This window comes from Eulemur rufifrons, chromosome 9 (genome assembly GCF_041146395.1).
Source record: "Eulemur rufifrons isolate Redbay chromosome 9, OSU_ERuf_1, whole genome shotgun sequence".
NCBI lineage: Eukaryota > Metazoa > Chordata > Mammalia > Primates > Lemuridae > Eulemur > Eulemur rufifrons.
In genome coordinates, this window is record NC_090991.1 from 54,141,100 (window position 1) to 54,157,462 (window position 16,363).

Consider the following 16,363-nt stretch of genomic DNA (forward strand, 5'->3'; position numbering starts at 1 on the left):
TGAGACAAATTCAGAAAAGGTGTAGCTGGTTTTCTCCCTACGTGTGTCCTAAAACTTGGGCATCGGGTCCACTTTTCTCAGCTACTTAATAAGCACTCTGAGCAGTTTGTATTGTTCCCTTCTCAGGGTGGTTGGCGTTCTCAGTTCGTGCGTTTTCCTCTCCCCAAAGGCGAGAAAAGCCCGGGCTGCTCCGCTTTTGTTACCCGCCCCCCGTCTCCACCCCCCAGTCGTTTACCTCCCGTTCCTCCCCCACCGTGTAAGGCAGAGCGACTGCCCCAGACCCAGGGCGCCCCAGTTCAGAGTGCCGGAGCTCCTGGGCCCCGCGCACCCCGAGCAGCGCCCCTGCCCGGCGGGGGCAGGAAGCGGCCGCCGCGCCCCGTCCCGCTTCCCTCACTTCCCTCCCCAGAACAATGGCTTTTCGCCCGGAAAACGACGCTGAGAAGGAGGCCGGGCGCGCCCCAGGAGCCGAGGGGGGCTCGGTGGGCGCCCCCGAGTCCGCAGCCGCCGGGCGCCCCCCTCCTCCTGCGCCCGCCCCCGTCCCGGCCCCAGCGCGCGGGACCCCCACCCGCGCGACGCCCAGCCCGCCGCGGACAATGCGCGCCCCGCCCCGCGCCCGCCCCCGCGCGCTGATTGGGCAGCGCCGGGTTTGGGCCGCGCGCGGGGGCGGACGGCGGGCCGGAGCCGGGGCGCGGGGCGGTGGTGCGCGTGCGCGGGGCGGGCCGACCGGGCGGAGGCGGTGCTTTGTGTGCAGCCGCGGGGCGCGCGGTGGGGCGCGCGGCGGTGCGGGCTGGCGGGCTGGCGGGCGGGCGGACATCGGGCAGCATGGAGGAGCTGAGCAGCGTGGGCGAGCAGGTCTTCGCCGCCGAGTGCATCCTGAGCAAGCGGCTGCGCAAGGTGCGTGCGCCCGGCCCGCCCCTGCCCCGCCGCCGCCGCCGCCGCTGCTGCCCGCCCCGGCTCACGCGCCCCTTCTCTCCGCAGGGCAAGCTGGAGTACCTGGTCAAATGGCGCGGCTGGTCCTCTAAGTGAGTCCCGCGGCGGCGCTCGCATTCCTGCCCGCGCCACCTCGCCCAGGGGGTAGGGGAGGGACCCTGGGCCGCGCCATGGAGGGGCCGGGGGCGTCCGCGAGCAGGACGCGAAGTTCCCGGGGTCCCCGTGGGCCCCTCCGGCTCGGCGGGGGCACCCAGCCCGGGACTGCCCTTTGTTTACAAGCCTGTGGGGTGCGGGGCCGGGTGGCCTCCAGCGCGGGAACCCCCTCCGGCCGCGCGCCCCGCCCGCGCCCATTTGTTGCATGCGCTCCCCGACCCGCTCCCCCCTCCCCGGCCCGGCCGGGTGGGAGGGGCGGGATGCGAGCCCCCCCTTGTCCATATTTTCCTCGCTGTAACCTGAGCTTCCTATTGGTGGATGTAGGGTTTCTTTTTTATTCTTTTTCTGTTTTTTTTTTTTTTTTTAATGAGAGGAGAGGATTTGGCATCCCCGGGAGGGGCTCTCTTCACAGCTGCTCCCGCAGCCCGGTTCCCCTTCCTCCTGGACCCCACTCTCCTTTCTTTGCGCCCCCCTCCCATGCCGGCCCGCGCCTGCCTGGGCGCCAGCCACATTGTTCTGAGTCCTGGGCTGTGCGCCTGTGCCCCTCCCTGCAGGCATCCTGGACCTGCCTTCCCTTCCCTCCCTGGCTCCGGGCCAGTGTTTGGGGGATTCCCTCTCTGCAACTTTGCGTTTTATTGGGATTGGTTTTTCTCCCTGGCGGAGACAGTGGGAGTCCTCTTGTGGCCGTGTTTTAATTGGGGGGTTGAAGTGACAGTTTCTCTTTGGGTTTGAGGTGAGGGTGCTGGCTTCAAGGGCCCCAGCCTCCAGGACCCGCAGGGGGTTGGACTTTGAGGACTGTGGGCACCCCAGGGGCCCTTGCCATCGGCGGAGCTTGGGGAGCAGTTGGGGTGGCCCCATCTGGGCACTTTCTGAAGTGGCCTGGTCACTGCCTGGTGTTTGATGCCGCCCCCCTCTTTGCTTTTCCAGACACAACAGCTGGGAGCCAGAGGAGAACATCCTGGACCCAAGGCTGCTCCTGGCCTTCCAGAAGAAGTGAGAAAGTTAACAGCGCACATGGGGAGGGCGGTGGGAGGGTGGCAGCTGGTTGTACCTGAGCTGGGCTCTCCAGGGGGCCGGGGCTGGGGCTTGGGCTCTGGTCTGAGGTCTGTAGCAAGCCTGGCCCCAGGGCCTCCAGTGCCATGTCCACGGCTGTCTGAAAGGTGGATCACCTTGAGGGCCCCAGTTGTTTCCGCGCAGCCAGCGCACAGCGCTGAAATGGGTCAAGCCATCCCCCCGCCATACCTGTTTCTGAAGAATCCAAGTGAGTGCTGCTTTGGGCTTTCCGACAGCCAGACTTGCAAAAGTGAACCTTCTCGGTTCCTTCGTGTAAAGATTTTGGCTTCTTTTGCCCTTTTCTGTTGAGTAGTTTGCAGATGGCACTAATAAGTACGATAGCAGGTTTGCCATAACAGCGCAGACCTATCTTTCTGGCCCTGCACGAGTGCGCCATTGGGCAAGAGAAGGCTCAGAGAGGGGGCTGGAACACACAGCACCAGGTTACGCCTGCTGTAGTGTCTTTCTGTGGAAAACAACACATTTATTTTGCTCTGGGCTATAAAGCATAGTACTGAGTGAGCACCGTGGGGGCCCCATTGCCAGTGTTGGACCAGTTGCTTCTGTAATTCTAGATGTCATTTCTATTTTTAGGTAGGAGACTTGACTTAAGAGATAGGTCTCCTTGAGATGTTCAGGGGAAAGGAGTGATGAGGAGGGGCAGTGGGGGCGCCCCTCCAGTCCCGGCAGGGTGGGCGGGCAGTGCTGTTTGTGAACATAACAGGATGGGGATGGTAGCCCTGTACCTGCCCGCTTGCCACAGCTTGCCCTGTTGGTGGACACAGATGACTCTGTTGCTCCAATCTTTCCCAGCTGGGGACAGCGCGGCAGGCTCGTTCTCTGGAAGCTGAAGCTGTGTTCACTTTGTTCCACTGTAACGAGACATTTTGGGTCTCCCAGAGGGGTGGTGACAGTGAGGGAAATAAAGATGGGCTTTGGGTGGCGGGTGTGAGAAATGAGGTGCGCGTATCCCAGCTTAAGTACCTTTGGAAACCCTTATCAGCGATCCATCTTCTGTTTGATTCATAACTGGGGCCTGTGAGCCTCGGGGTGGGGCGATGGCTTGACCCATAAATATCTGAGAGATACAAGAGTTTAAAAACTGCGGATGGTCTAGATTGCATCATGGAAGAGCGAAAACCAGGAAGGTGGATGTTCTGCTTTCTCCCGCCCACCAAAAAGAGAGCTCACTCCGGACACCGGGGGCTGGCACACACTTGCGTGGTATCGGGCAGGGCAGGGCCTTTGCGTGGAAGGGAAAGTCGCAGGCTCGCTGGCGCGGGTTAATGTGGCAGCAGAGGAGCCCCAGGGGATGCCCCATCGTCCTGTTAGGAGCTTGTGAGTTGAGGGCCGATGCTTTGAAGTGTGAGCTCTGCCTGGTGGTACTAATCACATTTGTCTTTAAGAAATCACCTTCCAGGCCCCAGTGAGATGATGTTTTTTGCCCATTTTAATTACCAGGGCCCCTTCCCATGGGGGAAGCCTGAAATACAAGCCTTCTCTGAGGGCTGGAGGCTCTCGCTAGGGCTTCCTCACCCCCGGGCACTGGGGCCGCTTTAGGGGGTACTGCAGGTGGTGCGGGCTTTGAGCCCTGGCCGCTGCAGAGTGGGGCACTTCCGTCAAGCAGAGTTCAGGAGCAGCGAGGTACCAAAAAAAAGGAAATGGGAGAGCCACGCGCCAGTGGCCAGGCTCTGGGAAGCTGTGGTGCGGAGGTGGCCCCGGGGCCCCTGGTGCTCTGAGCACAGGTCGGGGGGTGAGGGTTTCTGCACAAGGGCAGATGCCTGGGGTTGTGGGCGCCTCCTACTCTTTAAGGTGTGGGGGTTGGGCCATAGGACCACAAAGGCTGCTTCTAGTTGTGATGTGCTAGAATATTCTTGAAACAGCCTCCTTGCAGAAAGCTGTCCCAAGAGGCGTCAGAGAAAACTGGGGAACTGGTCATTGCCCGCTTTTCTTTCACGTCTTCGGCTTGTCTTTACCTAAACGCAGGTGCAGTGGGGTGGTTGTAAAATAATGCTGACCAGTTGCAAAGAACAGGGTCCAGACCTCCGCAGGGCGTGCTGCCGCAGATGGGGTGGGGGCACCTGGTTCCAAGCGGTGCAGGGGGTGTGTGCAGGGCTGCTCCCTCCCTGACTGGGATGTGCCCTCAGGGAACACGAGAAGGAGGTGCAGAACCGGAAGAGGGGCAAGAGGCCGAGAGGCCGGCCACGGAAGCTCACCGCGATGTCCTCCTGTGGCCGGAGCTCCAAGCTCAAGGTGGGTGGCTGTGCTTTCCTCGCTGACCCTGTTGGGCTGGGCAGGGGGAGGGGAGGGAAGGCGTGAGGGCCCTCAGGAAGGGGGTGGCACTGCTGCAGAAAGAGACAGGACTCCCCTTTCTTGCAGCCTCTCACCCTCTGCAGGGCACCAGCCAGCTGCACAGCTGCTCCCCGCCCCCTGCCCTGGGCCCAAGAGGTGGCTTCCTGCTTCAGTTGGCTCCATTCTGCTCTCCTTCCTACTGGGTGGCAGGGTCAGACTGGGCTGCTGGCTGGCTGCCCCCGCCCTTTGTTACTGGGGTCAAAGAACAGGACGCATGCATACGATAGGTGCTCGTAGATTGTAGATGGGAGCCATCAATCAAACCCAGGATATTGGGCCTTCCTCTGAGTGCACCTTAGCTGGGGAACACCTGCAGGTGCCTTGTCAGGGGTATCCTGTCACCCCTCCCTGCTACAGTGGTGGGGTCCTTGGCACACCGCCCCTCCGTCCCCCAGGTCTGGTCAGGCAGGGAGATGGAGGACCTCCCAAAGTGCTGGGGTTACAGGCATGAGCCACCATGCCTGGCACGCCTTTTAAAATTCTGACCCCGCAGGCAGCATGAGGGCCTAAAAACCAGGAGGACATGCTTAGTTACCATTCAGGTGACACCCAGAAGGCCAGGAGGGTGGTGGTTTGTTTACTTGTGTCCTGGAAGGCTCAGATTTGGAAATGGGGAGACTGACACAGATGCCCATTTGGTTTAGATTGCAAAGCGCTTGTGCTCTTAACCTTGTGAGACGTGTGGACTGTGCTGCCCTGGACACGGCCCCTTTTGAATTGTCTGCTGGGCGTCCTAGAGCTGAATTTTCTGTTCTTTTCTTTTTTAATTTTATTTTATTTATTTTTGAGACGGGGTCTCTGTCGCCCAGGCTAGAGTGCTGTGGCATCATCACAACTCACAGCAACCTCAAACTCCTGGGCTCAAGTGATCCTCCTGCCTCAGCCTCCCAAGTAGCTGGGATGACAGGCGTGAGCCACCTTTTCTAGTCTACCTTTAACTTTGCATTTTATGGAACCTCATAAGGACCTTTTATTTTATTTTTTAATAAAAATAAAATGAGTAGAGGCTCGTTCTCCCTGTGGAGAATGGCCTTAAGGACCTTGGAAATCTGTTCTGCAACAATGTGGTGGGAAACTGCCCCTCCCTGGCTGCCTCGCTAGTGTGGAAAGGAGGTGCTGGCTGCCAGGTGCCTGGTGCCTCTCGGGGACAGCGTGGTACTCGAGGACCCTGGGCCAGGCAGTGCAGGTGTGACACCACCTCCTGTATCTTTCCAGGAACCCGACGCTCCCTCCAAATCCAAGTCCAGCAGTTCCTCCTCTTCCTCCACATCTTCCTCCTCTTCCTCAGAGGAAGAGGATGACAGCGACTTGGACACCAAGAGGGGCCCTCGAGGCCGTGAGACCCACCCAGTGCCTCAGAAGAAGGCCCAGATCCTAGTGGCCAAGCCCGAGCTGAAGGATCCCATCCGGAAGAAGCGGGGACGCAAGCCTCTTCCCCCGGAGCAGAAGGCGGCCCGGAGACCGGTGAGCCTGGCCAAGGTGCTGAAAACCGCCCGGAAGGATCTGGGGGCCCCGGCCAGCAAGCTGCCCTCCCCACTCAGCGCCCCAGTGGCAGGCCTGGCAGCCCTGAAGGCCCACGCCAAAGAGGCCTGTGGTGGCCCCAGCACCGTGGCCACCCCAGAGAACCTGGCCAGCCTGATGAAGGGCGTGGCCAGCAGCCCCAGCCGGGGCGGCATCAGCTGGCAGAGCTCCATCGTGCACTACATGAACAGGATGAGCCAGGGCCAGGCCCAGGCTGCCAGCAGGTTGGCGCTCAAGGCCCAGGCCACCACCAAGTGTGGCCTCGGGCTGGACCTGAAGGTGAGGACGCAGAAAGGTGATCTGGGGATGAGCCCCCCAGGAGGCAAAGTCTCAAAGTCCCCCAACGTCGGGGCTGCAGAGCAGAAAGGGGGGAGTGCAGGGGGGCCCCCACACACCCACGGCGGCAGCAGGGTCCCTGCCGGGTGCCCAGGCCCCCAGCTAGCACCCACCCAGGAGCTGAGCCTCCAGGTCTTGGACTTACAGAGCGTCAAGAACAGCATGCCTGGGGTGGGCCTGCTCGCCCGCCACGCCTCGGCCACCAAAGGTGTCCCAGCCACCAACTCAGCCTCTGGGAAGGGCACCGGGGGTGGTCCCACTGCGGGCAACGGGGCCAGCATGCCCACTGACACCAGCAAAAGTGAGAAGCTGGCCTCCAGGGCTGCAGCTCTGCCCACCCCTGTGGGCAAGAGGGACTGCGTCAAGGGCAGTGCTGCTCCCCGAGGGCAGGAGGGCCGCGTGGCCCCAGGGGATGGGCGCAAGGCGGCCACACTGCCAGAGATGAGCGCCGGCGAAGAGAGCAGCAGCTCCGACTCAGACCCCGACTCGGCCTCGCCACCCAGCACCGGGCAGAACCCATCGGTGTCCGTCCAGACCAGCCAGGACTGGAAGCCCACCCGCAGCCTCATCGAGCACGTCTTTGTCACTGACGTCACTGCCAACCTCATCACCGTCACGGTGAAGGAGTCCCCCACCAGCGTGGGCTTCTTCAACCTGAGACATTACTGAAGCCCCTACTGCCACCAGCTGCCCCAGTCTTTCCGGCCCTCCCATCTCTGAAGTGACCCGCAGCCCGAATCCTCCGGAGGGGCTGGGTCAGGGATGGGGGGCGGCTGGGCTCCTTTCCGGGCAGGCTTGGAAGGGACTTCTTCCCAGCCCCTGCCCTGTCCTGGGGCTTGGGCAGGCAGCCGCATCTTTGCCTTGCTCGGGCCAGGCTGCACCCATGTTCCTACCTCTGGGCCACCTCCTCGCTCTGCCATTCACCTCAGGAACTCGGCACCTGTGGCTCAAGCCGCCTCAAGAAGAGCAGTGTCCTGTGCAGCTCGAGGTGGCCTGCGTGCCTGACAGCAGCTTTGCCCGGTCTCCCAGCGCAGAGGTGTCAGTTGGAGCCTTCTCCTGGTCCGGCCTGACTTCTCCCCTGGGGTAGGGAGAGAAAGTGCACTGGGGGGAGGCAAAGCCCCCTGGGACTGCTCCAGGGAGGGCCCACTAGTGTCCCCGCCGCCTAGAGCAGTCTTAGAAGACAGGGTGGGGTGGTGCCTGCCTTTGCCAGCAGTGCCCGTGCCTGCAAGGGTGAGGGGTCCTGCCCCACGGCTGGGGCCGGCCAGGGCCTTCGTGTAAAAGGTGTTGCTGGTAGCTGTAGCGGGGCGGGGTGAGGTCAGCAACACTGAAAAGGCTGGTGTCCCGCCATCCAATCCCAGTTCAGAATAGCCTCTGCAGTCCCTAAAGTTGCCCTGAGAGCCCAGCGTGGTAGGGAGGGGGGTGGTCCCACATGAAGAGCGTAGTCTGTTTGGGTCTGGTAGCAGGATGCTGGCCTGTGACCTTGGTCCCTTTCCAAACCCATCCCCACACCCCTTGCCAGGGCCCACCAGCTTATGTCCCAGTTCTAGGGTCGAAGGTGCTGGGACTCAGGGTGGGGACACTGCAGGCCCAGAGCTGAGTCTAGAGAGCAGCTGAAAGACATACTCAGACCAGCGGAGGTGTCTGAGCGGAGCCTTTGGTGGGAGAGCCCCTTTCTCTGCTCTCTGGGATTTATCTTCTGCTCTGCTCGTAAAGGACCAGCTTAGCCCTGATCATGACCACAGACTGCTCGGGGAGCTGCTGAGGATGGAAGTGCGGGCACTTGCTGGCTTCTGGCTGTTGGTGGGTATTGCCGTAATTGCTGTCCACAACTACCTCCCCTCACTGGGCCCACGCTGGGCTCTGCCCAGATGGACTGGCCACTTTCCCTGACAATCCCGCGCCCATCTTCCGCGGTGCTGTACTCTGCTCCTTCCCAGCTGAGAAGCAATATCTGTCATTTGGGAGGCAGGACCAAGGCAGCAGCCTGCCTGGCAGAGGGCACCGAAAGACCAACCCTGCCAGCCTGCACCTTGAGGCCCTGTCCACTCCCCTCCCCTCCCCCCAGATGGCTAAGCCTAGGAGCTACCTTTTATGATTTCTGACTTTGGGACTTCTGTTCCAAGATACCAGCGTGGGGCAGGAGACAGGTCAACAGTGCCCTGGGGGTGGCAATGGCAGGCAGTCTGGTCACTGGGTCTCTGATGCCAAAAAGAAGTCGAGGAAGGTGGGCCTGTTTCTGTTCCCATCCTTGGTTGAGGTCTGCCTGCAAGTGTGGGGCCTCGCCCTAGACGCCCTGACTACGGGGAAGAGCTGCCCTTCCACAGACCAGCCGGGGTTAGAGTGGGCTCTGGCTTCCGGGGGGAAGGCCTGCCAGGCTGCAGGCCCCCCGTGCCTCACTCCATGCCAAATAGGAAGAGGTGGCCTTTGTGTAGCCAAATTGATCACAACAGTGTGCCTTTGGGGAGGGACCTGTGTCCTTAACTGTATTGGGGGCTGTCCGGATGCAGCCTCAGGGCCAGCATGTGGTGGCCACACTGGCTGCAGCAGAGGTGGCACCCACTTCTGCAGACTGGAGGGCTGGGGGTCCCAGGCAACAAGGCTGGCACTGGAAGTGGGCAGTAGGGGAAGAACTGAGCCCTGCACAGCCTGGGGGGAGGAGTGGATCCCAGCACGGCAGAGCACCATCCAGCTCCCAGATCCCCAGATGCCCGGGCCTCCTCGCTGACTGCCCTGCAGAAAAGCTGACAGCCTCCCCAGTTTTGCAGCTCCTAAGGCACTTGCTGCCTTAGGGCTCCAAAGCCAGGCTGACAGCTCTCTCCCAGCAAGTCCTTGGAGGTGACCGTGTGGTCCCAAGAGCTGTTGAAGGAATGAAGGTGCCTGTCCCTGGGTGCCTAGGCCAACTGCACTGGGCCCCAGCAGCCAGGTCTCTCCACACCCTGATTTGGTGCCTTTCTGTTTACCAGCTACTTCAATCCCAAAGTTTGAATCTGCAAACACCTTACTCCCAGCCACCTTGCCTTCTTGCTGTGTTGTATGTTTTTTTCCTGGTGCTTGGGAGCCCCAGTGGTTCATGTTACAGAGTGTGTGTACAGGCACGAGCGCCGCCGCTGCAGTTGCACCGGATGCTCGCAGTCGGTGGTCGTATGTTTACCAATAAATAAAAGTAGTACTTTGTATATTTTATTTGCTGCTATATGTGTGTGGGTAGCTTGGCCTCTGTACCACATCTGGCTTAAGACTCGTCTATCCCGAAGGGTCCCACATGAACTGTCACAGTGTGTGTGAACCCGTCTTTTTGTTTGCTTCTGTGTTGTATAGGAAGAAGTGGCCGGTTTGTTCTCTTCCTTAGAGGGTTTGGTGTATTTTTATATATATATTTTCATACCAAAAAGAGTGTTCCTTGTTTTGGTTACACTCAAAATTTGGCTAGAGAGGGCTCTAGGCCGAGAAGTTTCACTAGGGGAAGAGTTGGGGGATGGGGGAAGGAACAGAGCTTGAACCCATGCCAATCACTGGCTTGATTTGTTTTTTTAATTAAAAAAACATTCATGTATGCCACTTCTAATTGCTTTAAACCATGGTGTTTGTTTGCTTTCTTAAAAGAGAGAGAACAAAAGTGGATATGTTATTTCCCTGGGTAAAAAAGATCTTTGTAGAAACGGGACAGCAGCCCAGCCCCATATTTAATTGGGACCAACCCCGTCAAGGAAACTTCTCCCGGGAAGCCCAGGATGCTTTAGGGGAAGGGGCTGGAGTCAAAGTAGTGCCTAGATAACCAGATTTTAACTCAAGTGCATTTCAAGATTCTGTGGGTTTTCTAGCATTTTTTTGAAAACTAACACTAGCATAGGTTGCAGATATTTTTTTAGACTGGTGTTAATTTATTTTGTAGGGAAAAGACATTAACAAATGGTGTCAAAAGATTTTTGTCTTTTTGTTAATTCTTAGCATGTCAATAAATTTTTCAAAAAACTTTTTGGCCTGGTGTACATGGTGAGTGATGTCTGGAGACAAAATAGACTACTTTCCCTTGAGCCAAAATATTTCCCTGGGCGTGGGTTGGGTCCTTGTGGCATGGAAAAGTCAGACTTTGGGAAAGTCTTGGCCACTTTGATAGGATGCAGAAAAAGATGGTTTTCTAACTAAGCAGGGGGTGGGGTTTTATTTTACTAGGGAGTCCCTACACCAATGGTTCACAGCTGAGGACAGTTTGGCATACGAGGGGACCCTTGGCAGTGTCTGGAGATAACTTTGGTTGTCACTAGAGGGTGGCTGACATTGGCATCCAGTGGGCAGAAACCAGGGGTGCTGCTAAACTTCCCCGCAGTGCACAGGATGGTCCCCCACAACAGGAAAGTCTGTCAGTAGAGCTAAGTCTGAGAAACCCTGGTTTAGTGGGGACGGTGAGGTGGGCTGTAACTGGCATTTGTGGGTAGAGACCAGACCAGAGGTGCTGCAGTACATAGGCACTCACTGTGAGACATGTCACTTCCAGAAGCCTAAAGTAAAGGGAAACCAAAATTCCACCCTCCACCCCCTGTACCTCCCAGCCCCTTGGTCCTCCCTCTTCCCCACCCCCTCCACCCTAGCCACCCCACACCCACAGTACCCAAAGATATTGTGTTAGAAAGCTACTCTACTCCTTGAATCTACTACATGTGGTAGCACTTTAACAGGACACAGCTATAAAATTCCTGGGGAGTTGCTATGAAGTGCAAGCAGCATTGAGTCAGCCGCTCTGCTGCTCCTAACCCATGGCTCCTAATAAAGAGATGATTTGTTTATTATATAACCTTCCCTGATCCTCTAAGGTTTGCACTACCCTTGGTATGAATTTATTCATAAATTTCAGCCTCCAGGGAAAGTGGAGCTTCCTTTGAAGTGAAGAGAAGTTGGGCCTAGATGTTGGGGCACCACTGGTCCAAGGCTAATTGGGACAAAGGCCTGAATGCTTTAGTTGAGGAGCAAGTTCCCACTACAAATAGAAATGCACCCCCAGCTTTACCCCGCTCCAGAAAGGCCTGCGAATTAGATCCTTGCAGGGAAGGCTGCTGGTGGAGTTTCTGCGCTTGTTGCTTCCTGGAGGCTCTGGGTGTTTTGTTTTGGAGAAGGTGGGCAGAGGTGACTCCAGCGGTCCTGTCCTCTGGCCTTTGGGAGCTGCAGATGGGGGCTGGGGACCGCCGGGAAGGAACGCTGCCCGGATGGAGAGCCCGGCTTTCATGAGACCCCATTTTCTACAGGGAGTCGCCAAACGGGTGCCGGGCCCTGGCCCACGCCGGGCCTTTGTTAGTTTCTGCACTGCTGATCTGATCGCCTAATCCAGCGCCTTCCCAGAAGAATGGGGCGGGCTGCAAGGGGCAGACCCGGCCCAAGGGCCCGCCCCGCGCTGCCGCGACCAGCCCGAGGGCGACTGGCGCGGTCGGTGCAACGCGGCTCAGAACACTCGGATCCGAGCCGCTGGACACCTTCGTCCTCCCCTACGCCCTCGTGGCTGGAGGACCGGTCGCAGCGAGGACGTAGAGGGGGCGCCCATGGACGGGGGCGCCCCAGAGGTGCCTTTCGGCGGGGGCAGATGGGGCTTTCTCAGCTCGAGTGCGGGACCGAGAGGCACCCGCCTCCGCGGTGGGCGGGGTGGGCACAGGGACAGGGGCTGAGGCCGCCGCCTGCAGAGGGCGCGCGCGCCCCGCAAAGCCCGGGCCGCCAGCGCTTTGGACGTGCGGGGGAAACTCGCCACCCGCGCCTGCGGGCTGCTCCGGAACGCAGTCTCGCGATCCGCACCCGCGCCGCTGCGGCCCCCCGCGGCCTCCGTCTCCGCGGTCTCAGGGGGAAAGCCCAGCCCAGGCGCAGCCTCTCCGGCGGCGTCCGCCTCCGGAGGCTGCGGGGCGGCTGCATGCCACCAAGGACGGCGGAGCCCTGTGGGGCCCCGAGCCGCCCGGTCTCGGACTCCCACCAGGCTCGAAGCACCTCTGAGCCTGGAGGACTTTTTGGTGAGAAGAGGAAATCACAGCATGAACCCCAAAGGGACAGAAAATGGTTGCGATCCAACACTGTAAAAAAGCATAAATATTCCAGTTTGACCAACGTTGTTGGGTCACGCTCCGCGCTGGCTACTGCCACAAGAGACTGCCCTGTCCTCCGGACGCAGGGGAACCCGCCCGGGCCCGAGGCGGCGCCGCGGGCGGGCCGGGGCCTCTACACCTGGTCTCTGCAGGTGTGGCGGATTCCCGGAGAATCTGCCCAGAGAACGGAAACCCGCTGAAGAAGCTCAAAGCCCATGTTGGCGGCTGCCAGGAAACCGGGAAAAGGGACAGGGTCGGCGCCCTCCCACCTCCCTAAGCGTGAGCCTATTCCGCTGCCGCAAACACCCAGGAGTGGACGGGGGACGGAGCTCCGTCGCTGAGCCACCCTTCCCATCTTCGACCCCTGACGTCCTGCGCCCGCCGGCCCAGCACACAGCCAGCCCAGCTCAGCCTAGGGCACGGCTTAGGGCGGCACAGAAGCAGACTTTGGATCCCTGGTGTCTAGCGACCCTACTCAGCGCGAGGCGCAGGTCACTCACGTCGGAAGGGCACTTAGTGCTCTGTGACTGGCTGCCCTGAGCCCGGACGCTCCCACACAGGGCACAGAGCTGGGGAAGAAGGTGGGGAGAGCTCCGCCAAGGGCCTAGCCACCGACCCCTCGGCCAGAGATGCGCGGGCGACGCGTGCCCGCGCCACTCCGGTTGGCTCTGCAGGAGCGCCTGGATCGCTACTTGTGGGCTGGGCGACGTCCGCGGGGGGCTTGGAAGTGGAATTGAGTTCAATGCGATGGACTCTTCGGGGATCCAGAGGGCGGCTTTCTGGTGCCGGCTTCACGACCACGCCCCCACTGCTGCGAAGTCGGTGGTCAGGAAGCGCCCGAGAACGCCCCCCATCCTCTCCCACCCCCACCTTCACCTTGCCCTGCTCTCCCCTCGACTGTCCGTTGCCCAGCTTGGGGCTTAGGCCCACCAGGGGCGAGAGTCGGGGGGACTAGGGGGCGGGGATGCGCCGGGCTGCGGAGCGGCGGCTCCAGGTTCACTAATCACATCAGCGCGCTCTGCGCCGGCTCTGAGCAGGCAGTTGCCTAGCAATACCCGCGAATCCAATTCCTCAATCAATAGGCGCGAGGCTGTGCATTTCGGGGAGCGCTGGCGAGCTTGGGTGGGTCTGAGGGGCGGGTCCCTCGACAGCACGGGGGAGCAGGCCAGGCGGGCCGGGAAGCGAAGCTGAGAGGCACCCGAGCCTCGGAGACCGGTGACATCCGGCCTAAGGGTTGGGTTCGTGGGGGAAATCCCGCCAGAGGAAAGGGGAACCCCGATGTCACCCGCATCCTCCGGGGGTCCACGAATTCTGCCCAAGTCCCGGAAAAGTGCAGTCTGTAAGTGAGGAAAGCCACGGCCAAGCCCGAGCAGAGTCACACCCTGCTCGCTCCCAAGGCCAGCTCTCTCCCAGCTAGGTGGGTCCCCCCAGTTGGGGACTGGCCTTTGGCCTTCGCCAGAATCGTCCCGCGGAGGGAGCAAGGGCGCGGGGATGGGCGGGTAAAGAGAGAGGAAGGATCGGTCCTGTCCTCCTGGGGCACCTCTTCCCTCAGCTCAAAACAAACCAAAAAAGAGTAAAACCGAGACATGTCTCTATTTACAAAGTATATATTTAAACACGTAAAAAGCGGTATTGGATACAGACATTCACGACCGCAGAGGATATACCGAAGCTTCACTCTTGAGCAGAGGCTGAGATCGATTCGAGATTTGTACAAATCTTAGACTTAAATAAATCCAACAGGCGCGCACCACGCGGTTGCAGACTCCCAGCACATGACCCCCGGCCCCTGCCCCCCACCCCAGGTCAGCGTCGCAAGAGCTTGTGAGGGAGACACACACGCATGGCCACGGACAAATGGCAGGATGGAGGGGCGCTGGGGACAGAACCAGGCTGGCTGGAGGAAGGTCGGAGGGAAGGGGCAAAGGCGGCCCCAGGAAGGGGGGGGGGAGCGAAGGCAGGAGCAGAGGGGAAGGCGGCAGCCAGGTGAAGACTTGTGTCCCTGAGTCACCGTCCACTCGGCAACTGACGCGTCCCTTCAATGAAGTTTCATCTGAAAATAGCGTCAACATTTAAATAGATACACTCGGTCAACGGCGCTTCTTTATACAAAGTCTAAAATACCAGTTTTACAAATTTGAGCAGATAAAAATCCCCATTCCAGGGGCTTCTCTTTATAGGCGCAATTTGATATTCAAAACCAAACAAAATCACGTAGTATACCGATTTCCTCTTTTTCCCTCTCTTTAAAGGCAAGAAAGTCTGGATGACAGGCTGGCGGTGGGAAGTCGGGAGTGCGAGGACGAGGCTGGGGCTCCCTCCCGTCCCTCTCCGCGGCGAAGCTCCCCCACCCGCCCCCTGCCTCGCTCGCCCGAGTCCGGCGTCTGTGCTTGCTTCAGCGCGCAGGGCCCCAGCGGCCCGCCCTGAACGAGCAGTGGGAAGTTAGGTCTTCGCTGGCCCTTTAAGGGCTGGGAGGGCCAGGAGGCTGCTGGATCAGAGCTCGAAGGGACGGGTGGGGTGGAGGGGACCGATTTGTGCTTTTGAGTCAAAAGAGGGGCCCACGTTCTGCGCCCTCGGAGCGCAGAGTGGCCCAGAGTCTGCCGGGGCGGGGGCGTCCCCGCCCCGCGGCCGCGCTCGGCCTCCCCCGCCGCGGCCGTCTCCACTCCCAACTCCCGCTCCTCCCTCCCCCTTTGGCGGAGCTTGTGGAGTTCAAATAGAGAACACTGCGAATCGAAAAGGCCTATAAATTATAGTTTTTGCTTTTAAGAAGGGGGGAGAGGAAAAAGCAAAAGTTCTTATGAGCATTCTTGGATGAAAACCCTGCCTCGCCCTCCTTCTCCTCGCCCCGCCGAGCGCCGGGGATGCGAGTCCTGCCGCGGCCCCGAGCGCCAGCCAGGTCCTCCACCGCGCTCCAGCCCGGCCGGGAGAGGGCCTGGGTGCGAGGCCGCCGCTGCCAGCGGCGCCCGCCGCCCGCCGCGCCTCCCTCCGCGGTCCCGCAGGGTGGCCCGTCCAGCCGTGTCCGTCGGAGCGCCAGCGGCCCGCCCTCCCGGAGGCAGGCTTGTCCAACTCTTCCTGGGAGGTGGGGGCCGCCGTCTCTTCTCCTGGCGAAGCTAGAGGACGCGAAAGGGAAAAGTCCACCCCAACACTTTTCTTGTACAACTGTCTCGCACTCTGGGCACTGACACGCAATCCTCCCAATTTATCCTGGCATTTCGGGAATGTAAACAGATTCGCTGGCTTTTTCTTTCTGCGGAGTAAGGAAAGGAATTGAGGGAACAGGGAGATTTTATCCACATGACACACACACACACACACACACACACACACACACACGAGCTGCGTGCAGAACACGCACACTCCTCCCTAAAGTGCATTTCCCGGTGTCATCCTGGGGGGACCTGTTCCCACCCTCCCGCGCGCCAGCCAGCCAGCCGCTTTGTACCTTCAACATCACACGAAAAAGGTTATCCAAGTTAATACTTTTTCCCCCTAATAGACTTCTTAATCTAAAAAAAAAAAAAAAAAAATAGAAAAAAGAAAAACAGACTGACTCCACCCCCTTTTTTCTGATTGGGGAGCCAACCTTTTGTTGGCCTGGCTGGCCAATGGGAAGAGAGAAAAAAATCTGGGCCCTGACTTGGTGCCAGGAATCTGGCACTGGGCTGCGGAGAAGGGAGGAGGGGCGAGGTGGGCAGGCTGCATCCCTCCAGACACCACCAGAAACCCAGGGCCCAGGCCCCCAACTTTCCTAGTGCCCTGGGGGGATGGGGGCCCTCCTGCCCCAGCTCAGCCGGCCTGCCCCAACTAAAACACACTGTCTCTCTCTCCTCGTGTAAATAAAACAACTTCAAGAGTTGAAATATATATATTTAGATATTTTTCTTAAATAACATATTTACATCTAATAGAAAATATAACTCTAGAGATAATCTTTCCAACCAAAACTGAGGGGAAGGAGG

The 16,363-nt window shown here is 59.6% G+C and overlaps 1 protein-coding gene across 1 annotated transcript; it reads left to right on the forward strand.

The window, feature by feature from the left end:
- Positions 1-822: 822 nt before the first annotated feature.
- Positions 823-7,014, forward strand: CBX2 (chromobox 2). The gene is made up of 5 exons (XM_069481775.1): positions 823-894; positions 979-1,022; positions 2,011-2,076; positions 4,284-4,389; positions 5,704-7,014. Exons 1-5 carry the CDS (start codon positions 823-825, stop codon positions 7,012-7,014), a joined length of 1,599 nt encoding a protein of 532 aa, XP_069337876.1.
- The last annotated feature ends 9,349 nt before the right edge of the window (positions 7,015-16,363 follow it).

Coding starts and splice junctions, on each gene's coding strand:
- CBX2 (XM_069481775.1), top strand. CDS start 823: ATGGAGGAGCTGAGCAGCGTGGGCGAGCAGGTCTTCGCCGCCGAGTGC. Junction 895..978: donor TGAGCAAGCGGCTGCGCAAG/GTGCGTGCGCCC, acceptor TTCTCTCCGCAG/GGCAAGCTGGAGTACCTGGT. Junction 1,023..2,010: donor TGGCGCGGCTGGTCCTCTAA/GTGAGTCCCGCG, acceptor TTGCTTTTCCAG/ACACAACAGCTGGGAGCCAG.